This window comes from Corvus hawaiiensis, chromosome 10, assembly GCF_020740725.1.
Source record: "Corvus hawaiiensis isolate bCorHaw1 chromosome 10, bCorHaw1.pri.cur, whole genome shotgun sequence".
NCBI lineage: Eukaryota > Metazoa > Chordata > Aves > Passeriformes > Corvidae > Corvus > Corvus hawaiiensis.
In genome coordinates this window covers 12356979-12370728 of record NC_063222.1, presented here as the reverse complement: position 1 = coordinate 12370728, position 13750 = coordinate 12356979, and the positions used below count along the sequence as shown (strand labels likewise).

The 13750-nt window shown below is 37.5% G+C and overlaps 1 protein-coding gene across 2 annotated transcripts in view; it reads right to left on the bottom strand.

The window, feature by feature from the left end:
• Window positions 1-13750, bottom strand: part of COL4A3 (collagen type IV alpha 3 chain) — a 61162-nt gene that overhangs the window by 40468 nt on the left and 6944 nt on the right. For both annotated transcript variants that reach the window (XR_007205713.1, XM_048314496.1), the window contains exons 2-4: window positions 4599-4655; window positions 2218-2307; window positions 249-293 (exon numbers count right to left, since the gene is read on the bottom strand). Coding sequence is in view for 1 of the 2 variants with exons in the window: in XM_048314496.1 (XP_048170453.1) it covers window positions 249-293; window positions 2218-2307; window positions 4599-4655 (192 nt within the window). In the remaining variant the exon portion in view is untranslated. The remainder of the gene's footprint in view (window positions 1-248; window positions 294-2217; window positions 2308-4598; window positions 4656-13750) is intronic.

The window sequence follows — 13750 nt, the reverse complement described above, 5'->3', positions numbered from 1 at the left end:
ATGGTATTCTAGTCTGACTTTTTCACTGCACACCCAAATATTAAATACATACAGCAATAACCTTGTACATAAGGTGTAGCAAAAAGGGCAAAAGGTCTAAAAATAATGCTTGTGCATACACCATGTAATAAATTTTAACCATACGTTGAAATTATACATAATGCTTTGCTTTTATTTTCACAAATTATTGAACCAAGGTGGAAATTAGCAAGACGTTTAATATATATGTTTGTTTAAAACACACTTACTCGTATACCTTTGGGTCCAACTAAGCCTGTAAGCCCTGGAGAACCCTAGATCACAAATGGAAAGCAACATCTTTCAACTCATTTCAATTGATAAAAAACTCATAAATGTCAACAGGACACTCAATATTTTCAATATCAATATCAATATGCCCACACAAAACCAGCTATACAAATAAATAAATGATTGGGCTATTACAGTCAATAAAGGAAACAAACATTTCATACAACTTGCCTAAATTGTGGTGTCTTGCCCTCCCTTTCAGTGTTTACAGGGGATTATCATAGAATCAAAGAATGGTTCAAGTTGGAAAGGACCTCAAAGATCCTCTAGTTCCAGCCTCCCTGACACAGGCAGGGACCCCTTCCACTAGAACAGGTTCCTCAAAGCCTCATCCAACTTGGCCTTGAACTTCCAGGGATGGGGAACCTGTTCAGTGTCTCGCCACCCTCTTACCCTTGTAGTGAAAAAAAATATATATCTCATCATTGGTCAAAAAAATAATGTTGAGAATGCGGTTGCTATGGATTTGGTCAAACTGTGAGACCTGGAAGTGCTTCCCTGTGAGGAAAAAGCTGGAAGGTGCCCAGATATGGGCGATGTCTGTGTAATGATCAGATGCATGAGATGTATGTACTCTCACCCACACTGTTGAGCATGGAAAGGAAGACCAGAGCAAGCTGAAAGGGGGCTAAGCAGGATGGGAGAGCAAGGCTGAAAGAAGACAGCAAAGAATGCCCCAGTGACACTGCAACATCTGGACAGAACCTGCTGGAATTCTTTCAAGACGCATAGAGCTTAAGTGCTAGCATGAAGACTTTACCATTCCCAGAAAGGAAATGGAAAACGTGAAGAGCAGCATAGCTTCTAAAATCTTGGGCCACATTCCATTTCAGATGCTGTAGAAGTGTTGGATAGGAGAGGCTAACTGGCACACACTACAACAGATGCCATTCAGGCTAAGAGAGGTCTTGCTAGATAAACTATCTTACTTTTTGCCATTCTTGCAGAAGTTATTATCACTTACTGAAAGGGAAATGCTGTACTAAACACCTCAATGAGCTCAGATAAAGGGCTCATCAACATGTATGAAATCTACCATGAGTATCACTTCCAGAAAGCATTGTAAAAATAAGATAGGACAGAATAATGCAACAATGCTTAAACAAATGAAAACTATAAAGCCCATTTCTTTAAAGGTACAGTTAAGTGCTGTAGCCACATTAGTGCAGGTCTTAGACAGAATCTGATTGTGGTAGTACCTTCCTGATTTACATTGTGGCTGAGTTCACACCGTATTTACACAGAAATAATTTATTCACCAGAGCCAGTTTATTGATAACAGCAATACTGTTCCTCAAAACAAATACACATAAAACACTTTTACTGCATGACTTTTTGTTGAGTTTTTTTTCTACTCATGCAGGAGTTATTGAAAATTCACATTCAGCCTCAGTTTAGGCATACAGGAAAGAAAGCAAGCTCAAGTCACTGAAGCCACCCTCTGCACCATGCAGGCAACCAGGTATCTCCTAAACAGACCAAGATTTATCTTAAAAACCATCTTTCCCTTCAAATTTTCTTAAATCTATTTTTCATATTTGTCTCGCTAGTAGCTTGTTTACTTTCTTTTCAGATGTTAATAGATATTAAGACAAAAACTGAGGCTATGCTGCAAAAGTCTGCCTAGACCCATGTTCATTGCCTCTGGCAGTTCAGTCCAGCTGCTTTAGCACTGGCCAATGGACAATTGACAACAAAAGCCCATGGTCTTATCAGCTCTACTCTGATGCAGTCAAAATGACTATTGCAGCTGATGACCAAACAACATCCCTCACCAAACGGGAAGCTCTGAGACAGGTTTTGGTTTGGTTTTATAAAACAGAATTGTCTACACAGTCATAGCTAACTTTGACTGTCAAGCACAGTAGTTTCTCTGGGTGTATCTCTCTGTCTCACATACATACCTACCTTTGGTCCCTGTGGTCCTGGAGGCCCTTCTGGACCAGGAAAGCCTCTTTGACCAGGTGGACCTGGCACACCAGGAAAGCCTTTTTCACCCTGTAAACATAAAGATAATTAATCTCAAAATATCCATGAATTCTCCTTTTGATATCTTATTTCTAAGGCACTCATTACTTTCAGAACCTCTTAGCTTTCTGCTGCTGTGGCAGATACACTGCCACTTGCCTACACTGACCTGTTTTTGTGGTCCATCTTTGTGCTGCCTAGGCCCCATGGCACCACATACTCATAATTATTATGAATTATCAGAACACAAGATAGCACTCAAGATTTTGCAGAGTATAGATATTAGCTGACAGCATGAAAATTTAAGAAAGCAGCTGATACATATTCCTTGTTAATATTTCTATATTTTAGACAAACGGAAAAGATGTTTCAGCTCTTCAGGCAGTGGCAATTTAGCATGCTCAGTTTTACATCAGTAAAGATCTGCCTATTCAAGACCTTTTGCATCACAGCATGCCATGGGAGAGAGAGAAGGGGTTTGTCAGCTCTCTCAGAGTCAATCTTCCTACTGCTTTATAGAAAGTTATACAAAGAAAGCATGTGAAATTTTGCTGTGCAGAAGTTTGAGTGTCTTATTTGATGTACAAGATAGGATCCAAGAGATGTCTCTGGGAAGCCAAAATACTTTGGCATGTCCCTGCACCAATTCTCACTCCTCAAAATCCCACAAACTCACCAGATTTTAAATAGCTTCTGAATGAAATAAAAATTATATATTAGTAGTTACATATATTTATATCTCTCAAGATAGAATGTAATCCCATAATATTTTGACACACATGAAAATAAGAATTGCATTATAAAGTGTCTGTGAGATCTATATAATAAATCGGCATAGCTTTTTGTAAAAACTGGTTTGTTTCATACACCAGCGTCCCAAGGCAGAAAGATGAATGCTATCCCAGAATGTGCCGCTGGAGGGGGTGTGGTACCAGCTCACAGGAAAACCAAAGTCCTCGGCCTGCCTGCCCATGGCAGGAGCCACGCGGTGCTGTCTGAATCCAGAGCAGCACGGCGCTCTCCTGACAGCTTCTGCCCTCTCTACAGAAAAGGCAATTTTAGCCACACTTTCTTCTTAGCAGATCAACGAGATCAGAGGATTTTCAGGTTGGAGGATTCTAAACACTGAATAATTACCAACACATGCCGATTAATGTCATTGTCCTGATTTTCCATAGCTGCATGAAAAACTTCATCAGTGTAAACAATTATTTACTCTTACCTACAAATTGCTCAGTTATTTAACATGGAACTGCTAAAGAAAAGTTTTGGGTGTCCATTCTTATTAATATTTCTCTTTTAGTGGGCAATTTATTTTTTTCTAGTTTTTCAGCTGGTCTCAATTTCACTGTTTAGGATGAAGTCAGGTTAGACCAGCTAGTAACATGAAAAACAAACAGGGAGATTTAACTGAAAATATTAGTATTCTCCTTTCTCACTTATTAACATGTATTTTAATAATAACCCTATTTACTTCAGATAAATTTTCTCCAACTTTGTAAAAGCAGATGGGACCAGTGGGACTAATCATAACCCTAAATCCTTATAGATGTCTGGAATCTGTTCATAAGGTTTAGTATGAGAACTTCTGTGTTCATGGCTCGCCTGAATTGCAACCATGACTTCTTCAATAATGCCCCTTTCATTTGTGAATCAGTTGTTTTTCCAACTGCAAGCAGGAGTCTCAAAGAATTTTTGGCATTTGTGTAATTCAGGTTTGTCTAAAAGCCACTCAGAGCCTCTGCCAAGCTGCTATTGGCAACAGGCAGAGCTGTGGATCTTTTACTGCTGATGGATTTGCTGTTCCTTCAGTGCTGGCAAGGTGTTTGTGATTAGGACCCAGAAACTCATCCCCTGCTTGATCTACAAGAGGTTTATCTCTTTGATGCCAGTGTGTGTAGCTTTCCTTCAGGAACTGGCAAAGAGGGGTGGGCAGGGTCCAGGGATGGAAAGAGGGAAGCACTGAACATGACAGTCTTGATGGCATTATGAAATTTGTAACAGGAGAGCTGCTGCCAAGGTAATGACATTTGTTAGGAGTTAGTGAAAGAGACCTGGTGCTTTGGACAGTTGTTTTGCTGGTGTTCAAACATCATACAGTGCTGTAAACATATTAATGCAGTAAAAAAATTCAGTTGAAAAGTCTTAGTTAAATAGTGTTCCCAAAGTTAACAGAATTTTGTAAGGTAATCATTCTCTGTAGGCTGTTGGCAAAATACCATCACACACTAAATTCACTCACTGTATCAACTGAAGTAATCTATTAACAATTTCCAAGCATATAAGCTACTATTAAAAAAGGAAAATGTATCTGTTCTTACCTTACTACCTTTCGTGCTATCACAAAAACAGGGACTTTTACCTTTGCATACACAGTTCTGTAAAACAAAAATACAAACTTTGTAATACAATTATTTTTCTCATTGAGTTGTTTGGAGAGAGGCAAGTGAGATCTCTGGTTTTACTAAGCAATTATTTCACAGACAGTATAACTTAAAAAAAAATGTTTGTGAAGAGGCAATTCTCAACATTGGCAAAGAGCTCATTATTCCTCTGTATTGTCTTTTGAGACAGATAAGAGCATCAGTTAGATCTTGCAGACAGAATTACTTAACCTGTACAGTTTCTCATATTACAACAGTCACAGTGTTTCAAATTTGTAACTTTTATGTTTCTTTTATGATGGAGGAAAGATGCTGCAAGTAGCTGCTGTTCCCTATGGACGTGACAATTCCTGACCATTGCTGCTTGTCTTTTAGGTGGCTGAACTTAGGTGAGATGATGCCATCTATCAATTTTAAAAAAAGCTGCAGGGAGCATTTCTCCAATGAGCAGATACTTAAGCATGTATTTACAAAATAAAGCAGAAATTAAAATAAGTTGGCCATGAAAGGCAAATCCCCCCAGATACTATTGTGTCTGCCTCTGATTTATAGACAGATCAATAGGCAGCTACTTGATGTTTCAAGCTAGATTTTTAAAGAGATGCAAACATTAAATAGTTAATTCTTACCCTGATCTGACAGCTAGAATTCAAGTGGTACTGCATCAGAAATTGGGAAAACAAAGGTATCATGTAAAACAGAAACCATCTAACTATGCTACCTTCACTACTATGTTAATCAATACAATTATATCACTAGAGACACAAGAATAAGCACTAGTGCAGAATTAACAACAAACCGTATCCTGATTTCTTCTTGGTGACATCAATCAGTCTGGCACTGGATAATCTAAATTCATCAAGTCAGTTATATGACAGATATTTTAAGTCTTTAAATATCAATACAAGAGGATAAAGTGATGTATATCTCCAAACAAATTTGGAATAGTTCATAAGACTGTCTTTCAGTCTTTCAATAGTTCATAAAACTGATTTTCTTGTGCCCTATTCAATGACAGTACTTCTATCCCAAAGCATTATCTTCAAAATATAGATTATTGGTAGAGTTCTGCTAAGCAATATAAAAAGGGTCATTACTCCAGGCAAGATGTATACACAGATATATATCATTATAATTCTATCGACCTTCATGGAGTTGTACCTTATGTCTGCCTGTGAAAGTATACTAGAAGTATACTAGATTCTTTACAATACCTGTATGCAAAGCACAGTTTTCAGGACATGTAGAGAAATCAACACATGAAATTACTCTTCTGTAACAGGTATAATCTGCAGCAGACTTGATGTGTACAGATACAGAAGAAACCCTTCTATCTTATAATCAAAGACAATCCAATGTGAAGGTAAATGCATGAAGATGTAGAAACTTGTGATGCCATAAAATTAATCTACGTTAATAAACTATTGAAAGAAAGAGAGCCTTTGCGCTTCAAGAAGTCAGAATGCTTAGAACGTGTTTAATTTACCATTAGTAAGCTTTCATATCTATTTAGGTCTTTTTGTGTACACATATCACTTTAACCTAAACTGAAAAGACCAAAGATGATTTAACATTACACAGTCAGTTAGCTGGATAATACTAAATGTTTTGGCATATAATTTTTTACGTAAGATTAGATAAGGCCTTCTGTACAGGAGCTTTGAACCAAAAATCATTGCTCACTTATATTGCTGGATGCTTTCACATCCTTGCAAGATGCCTGTAGCTCCTTTATCAAAGGATCATAAAAAAAGAAGTGATGTTGCCAGGTTATATGATAAGGAAACTGAATGTTAGTTATTAACAGTTTATTCAAAATCCTCACAGTAACATCTACGTAAGTGTATTAACCAAAGCCACAGGTATACTGCATGTTTTTTGGTTTTGTGATTTTCATAATAATAATCTACATTTCTTTCGTCTATTTAGATGAAGTAGATTTTTTATCTAAAATCTAGGTCAAAGGATACAGCCAGATAACTATATGAATACCAAATCAATTCACCAATGAACCAAAACTAAAACCCCACAGCAGTTGGAGTAATTTATAGAGGAGCTCTTCTCCAAAGTGTTTTTAGTGATAGGTACAGCATTATTATAAACAGATACATAATTCCAGTTATACATGTTGAAGCACATTTACTGCAGTGGTTAATGTTTTGTTTAGTGGGTGCAACCTTATCTAGAACACTGAATTGACCTTCCTACACCATGGGATGGGATTCTGTGGGGCTCTGACCTCTTCCTCCTCCTGATTCAGAGAGTAACTTAACCATCTGCTTAGAAAGTATTCCAGTCCTCTCCTTCACATAATTCCTCAAAGAAATGACCCAGAAAGAAGGAAGAAATAACATACTACAGACTATCGTGTCACCTATACAAAGGTTAATGTACATTGAGCATGGCACTGCTACTCCAGCCACTGCAGTGGTGGCAACTTAATTTGGAAAGAATCTTACACAGTTCTCAGCACTTTGCCAGTAGTACTGGTTATATGAAGAATGTCAGAGAATGTATTTAGGGATGTTATCAAACCTGAATAAGCCAAAGGATGTGACAAAGTCTTAATGTAAGGAGAACAGCAGGCAATGCCAGACTTCCTATTCTGTCACTAGCCCAGGTTCTGAGTGCTGTCACTCACACTGGGGCAACACAGTCCGACCGGGAATGGTTTAAAGGCAGGAAGGTGGAGAACAGACAAAAAGAACCAAAGTGAGGGTAATCCAGTATTTCTCCATTGATCTGGTTTTTTTTGGAATTACATATATGATGACAGGACAGTCACAGTATTTCTTTATTTTTCCAGATCCAGAGATGATCAGAGTAACTCAGCTATGATTCCAAAATACATACTTGTATTAAAAATACTGCACCCAGAACAGACAGGCAGCAAAATGTATTGCTGCAGGAAACAAGCATCATATTCCTTACGTATATTTCAGTCCAAGACCACACAGGATGAGTAATAAAGACATTCAGATGAAAGCTAAGATGAAATTAAATGTATTGTGTAGGACTATGGTAATGTGGCTGAAGTGGGGCTTAAGTTTGCACTTTTGGTCTGATTGGTCTTTAATTTCATGGGTAAACTCCATTGAAGCCCGAAGTAAATCCTGGTTAACATAAAGATGACTGTGCAACATGAGGTATTTTTAAATTAATTAAAAGCAGTGCAAGAGATATCCATTAATTACTGTGGACAGTAAAAATAGCCCAGGTGTCTTCTCTCAAGTGGGTGATGAAGCTGTCACTTTCCTTCACTGGTTGTTCTAACAGCTGATCAGATTTATTTTTAAAAATGCATAACTGATTTTTCATTTAAACTTGATACTTATTAGCATCTCACCTATCCTGCCACTAGGTCTTTATCTCCTAACTTACAGAATCGCTAAATTAGAACTCTATCAATAGGTGGAACAAGACTTACTGGATAGTATCTATTTTTCTGTGATGCCACTTTTTTATTCTTTTCCATCTTTCTGCTCATTAATGATATCCTGAGCAGTAATTTTTAATAAGTATTGGCATTTAAGAGAAATTACAGAAAACTGGAAATTATGTATGAGTGAGCCAGCTCCTTTAAGTCTTGATTACGAATTTTCAAGGGCTGCTGACACATGGAGATTTCTGAATTCTTCCTGGGCTGTCTCAGTGCAGAGCAATCACTTTACACATCCCAGCTGTGTCTATAAATCACAACTGAGCACATAGAATAACCCTGCTCCAACAGTTGATGTTAATATAGTGCTTAAAACTTTAAAAAGCCCATTTCACTTGTTCCCGACTAATGTTTTCTATTGCATCTAATAAAGGCGGGAGTAATACTGGAAGTGGAAAGTTTTGCTCTACCATTTATTTACACTACAGACTTGTGTTGGAATAGGTATGCTGCACATATGTTAAGTGCTGCACTTTCTGAAGAACACTATGGTGGTAGCTAAAGTTTCTAGTATGGATACAGTTACAGTTTTGAAAATTTATCCTAACCTGCACAAGAGGATCTGAGAGCACAGCTTTATAGAGAAAAGTTCCTGCTGTGAGAAAAGCTATATAAAGAAATTTTTTTTTTTTCTGATGCACCTGTATTAAAATACTTAGCTAGATTAGCACAGTCAGGAATTCTAGCTAGACAAGGTTAGTAGATACGTGACCCTGGCAGCATATTCCTCATGTTGCACAACTGCAAATCACCATGGAGCATGCAAGGTCCTGGAGAATGAGGTTCCCCTCACTCCAAAACACTGCTATCAAAACAAAATACCAGTCTCACAATTAGAATCTGTATACTAAAAGTTTTTCATGCATTCTAAGCATCAAACATGAATTCATTAAAATTATCAAAGACCACGAAGAACTTTGTGTTTTTTTAGTGATTGCTGGACCAGTACAACAAAACCAAATTATTAAGCCTCCAATAAGTATAGACAACATAGAGCAGAAATAGGAGATGATGAGATGAACGAAAATATGTCAATTCCCAAGCCCTGAAACATTGTGTAGTCACTTGTGAACTGGAAGACAGCCAGACATTCCTACCTTAGAAGACTCCTGTTAACAGCCATCTATGCTATCACAATTCACAGCATTTTGCTTACCAGTTGAATACCTAGGATGAAAATTATTTCATTTGGACTTTCCATTATAAAGAAATACACCTGTAACTTAATTAATAAACAGCTTGGTCAAGAGCAACTAACACAGAGAGACTGGGTCTCCAAGGACACAGCAGGAGACAACTGTTCTGCTACAGGCAGTGCAGTTGTTGAATAAGCTCCATTAAACTCTTGTAATGGGAACCTTGCTCAGGGAATAACTATTGAATCAAAATGCCCTGTTGGTGACATAGGCCTTGTATTACTGGTTATGTACTGCTTTCAGTGTGAGGTGCAGGAGAGAAGTCCCAAACATTTGTGATCATAGTAAAACGTAACATTTCACAGAAGCAGGACTTTGTGTTTAACTTACAGATACACAATTCGTGGTCACACGATGTTAACACATTTTATCTGAACTTGGTAAGAACTTCCTTACTTTACATCCTTAATTTTAAACTGGTATGAGCTCTTTCGGAAGGGATTTGCTTGTCCATGTAATATAAAGATGTATTTATAATGGTATTTCAAACCAACTAAGCTAAATTACATGTAGAGAGAAATAGAAGAAGCTTCTGTATGTGAACATTTAAACAACTTTATATTATGCCAAGGGGAACGTGTGTGTGAACCCCTTTTTCACTTCAGAAATTTAAACCATTTTGAAAAAATTCTCATCGTTTTTACAGCAAAAATCTGTTGGTTAACAACTTTGTATAACAGCAATTTTTCAGCATTAGCCAAATCTCTCATAAGTATCCAGACCTGGAACAATAAAAAAGCATTAACATAAACCTTAGGTTAAAAACTATAAGCCAGATGGAAATAAAATTTTCAGAGAACTTCTGGTATCTCTTGCCTCCTTTTTGTTGATATACTTACTGAACAGCCTATCTTTTTTTTCCTGTGAATGGGCCTGTTTGAACAGAAGTTGCAAAACACCATTGTAACATAGCTGTTCATACTATTCTCAGGAAAATACACCATGCTGTCATTGAGAGTATGTTCCACATGCAACTCCCATGGTGCAGACCATACTCTTCCTTCAAGCAGATACAGCACAATTAATTATACTGAACTTCTCCCTTCTCTCCAACAGACTATCAGTGAACAGTTAGGAAGTGTGAGAACAGTAGGGCTCAGCAATCCTCACTTTGCCCACATCATCATCATTGCGCTAGGATAAAACAGATAAAATGTTTTAATTCATAAAAAAACAAACACACTGAGTTTTCACAAACTCAGATGATTTGTGAGCTCTGTAGTGATGGCCACTAACGCCTATTTTGTAGATGTTGCCTAAAATTACTCAGTATCTATATAAGTAGAGTTGGCATATTGTGTGCAGTTTTGGAAAACTGTATGTTTAGGCTCTTAAATCTCCTGGTTTTGGGGGGTGGGGGTGGGGTGGTATGTGTGTAAATTCCTTTTGGTCTATAAAGAGAAGATACAGAACTGCTCTCTCTTTAGACAAAGAGAATGATGCTTTTTCTTCTTCTTCTAAACCACAGAATATTTTGATGCTTATGTTTATAATGACCAACACCTTACTGTTCAAATCATCTCACTAGAGTGGAAGTCACTGTGATAAGGACTATCAGAAATGCAACCAAACTGTTCCTGATATATTCACATGTGTAAAATCTCCAAAGACAGAGCCATAGACTCCATCTCTGGGGTTGATTTCTTCTCCTGACCTTGAAGTGGACATGGGGACAACAGAAATAAATATTTTTCTTTTCACCAAGGAAAAAAGACTAGGCAGTTCAGGCCGCAGAATTTTGTTTTGTGTAGAGAACTCTTAAGGGTGTTTAATCAGCTTATTCATCCGTGCTCTTCCTTCCTAAGAGTCACCTTAAAAGAGCAATCTAGTAACAAAGAATACACACCATTTAACTAGTGAATTTTTGCTTACCTACCATAATATGGTTAGCATTACTTCGCACGTTTTGTACTTCTTCCCAGATGTTGAGTGTGGGAATGGTATTCACTATAATTTTTGTCTCCTTGGGCCTGTATATTTGTATATTCATAAAATTCCTGGCGTGCATCTTCTGTTAAGTGGTGCAAATAGCAATAAAAGCAACAGTAGCTGGTTCAGAGAAAGCTTATTGCACAGGCTTTGGTTTCCCCTGATTTGAAAGGCTCTGGGATTTCACAGATTTAAAAAAAATAAAGGTCACTTCTTCCTGCAGCTTCCTCCAAAATAATCTGTGGAAAAATGCAGCACAAAGCCCTAGCTAAAAGGTCTTCACTAAACCAGGCAAAATGGAAAACCTGTAAAGCTGTGAGACTTGTACCCTATCACGAAATTGCTATGACAAATAATGAAAATGGAACTAAAAATACATTAGGTGTGACAAAATGCAACTTTTTCAGTGTGACTATGAGGGACTGGGGCTGCAAACAGTTAAGGAAAAAGCCTTTTTGTATTTCACCTTCCTCCTAGGCTCCTGCAATCCATGCCAACATACTTCTAGTATTACTTTGTTGGGCAGTAGGGTGAGAATGTGACAGTAAAACAGATGACCGGACATCCCATACTAGTTGCACTTAATAGCAAAGTATTTTGTTTCAAAGATCTGTTACGACAAATCTAGGTATCGCAGAAGATATGCTAGCACAGATCACAAATAAAATGGTTCTATCTCTATGAAATGCAAAGCAGTGAAGAAAGAACCAGTGTTTGCCTGCCTACTCTAACAATTTTAATGGTATTATCCAGCCAGCAAAATAACTTGAATTATAGGCTTTTGCTTAAATATGTATTTATCATGTAGGTTTTCTAGAAAAGGCATCAAGTGTCAACAGTTCAATTTTCACAGGTGTTTACTAAGGTCACCTAAGAAGGTTCATCTTTCAGTTGTATGATGCAGCACACACATAGGCATACTTCACATTTCTTGGCCATCAGAGCAGTGTGCTGTAAACCAGCAGAACTCCATCAATTTTGATGCACAAACATTAGGGTAACTCTGCTAATCTATGCTAACTCTCTTGGCCCAGTAGGAAAAGCCTTGCTCTGCAGTGCTGTGACATTGTCCTGTTTCTCTGTGGAGGTGATGGCTGAATTACAATAAATGTAGAGGCAATCAGGAGCAGAACAGTCTAGCAGTTGGACCCAGTTATCAGAGTAACAGCCTCCTTGACTTTGGAGCTGGGAGCACATTAACCAAATCAAAGAGGGCACTGCACAAAGGACTTGTTTTTTTAACACACTCAGTAAACTCCCTTGTATATTCAGGTGCACATCTTCCCTTCTCAGCTGCTTGTGCAGCAAAGAACCTGGGCGCTTTTGAAGGCTGCCAGAGAAGGAACATTCTCACCATGACGCTTGGTGCCTCTAACACTTTGATTCCTGGTTAAACTAAGCCTGCATCACATTCTTACCAGCCTTGGAGATGGCCATGGGCTGAGCTAGAACATTTTCTCCTTCCAGAGCGATGTATTAAGATCTACTTGTGACAGCAATATAGGTCACATATAATCAAGAAAAAAAAATTGCTATTAGGAAGCAAAGAATACTTGTTTTAAGTACTTGTATGCAAATTCTAACATTTTTAAGAAATGAAATTAATTGTGAAATATGAACCCTTGCATCTAGTAAGAGACAACATGTGTGAGAAACAGGATGCAAGATCTTCCCAAGTCCTACAGTCACCCAGTTTGTTATGTCTCCTCCTTTGCCACCAGTGCACGATGAAAAATATGAAGTGTCATAATGGAGGCAAAAATATAATAAGGTGCTGTTAATTTTATCCTGTGAGCTAACAAACATTGCAACAGTATTTACAATACAAATTAAAAAGTGGTAGTAAGATGAGGTGCAAGCAAATGATCTTGCTCAAGCAGAAACTCTCTTACTCTGTTCTGAACAAATACTAACATGATGCCAACATAAAAATGATCAATGCCACAAAGCAGCAGTATGGATTCAGTACTAATGAACTTGAGCAAGATACTTTTCCAATTAGGAAAAATTGAAACAACCTGTCATTTGAAACAACAGATTTCAGGGAACATTTTTAGATTAGTGTTTAATTTGAAAATATACAAGAAGTGCATAAATGGTATCAAAAGACAGTACACACTTAAGGGAATTAATTGAATTGTACATTTGCATCAAGGCACTATCAGTTCCAGGTGCTGTTAGACAAAACTAAGCAATGAAAAAGCAAATCCTTTTTTCTTCTGAGAGAAAAAAAAATATGAAGAACAGGAAGAATCTTGTACCCTGTGAAAATGTATTGATGATGATGATGATCACTATTATTTTAAAATATTTAAATGAACAGTGGAAAAATCTGAAGAATTATAACACCAGTATTTGAAGCCAAGGAATACATCAAAGTGGCTGAAAAGCCTTTGACATGGGAAGATGCTACTTCTGCTGAGTTTTCAGAAGATGTGATTAGAGCATGCTAGTGGCCAAGAATGCAGACAATAATACTCCCTAGCAGGTGCCACAAAGTTGTGAAGAGCTACAAGGACTAAAAT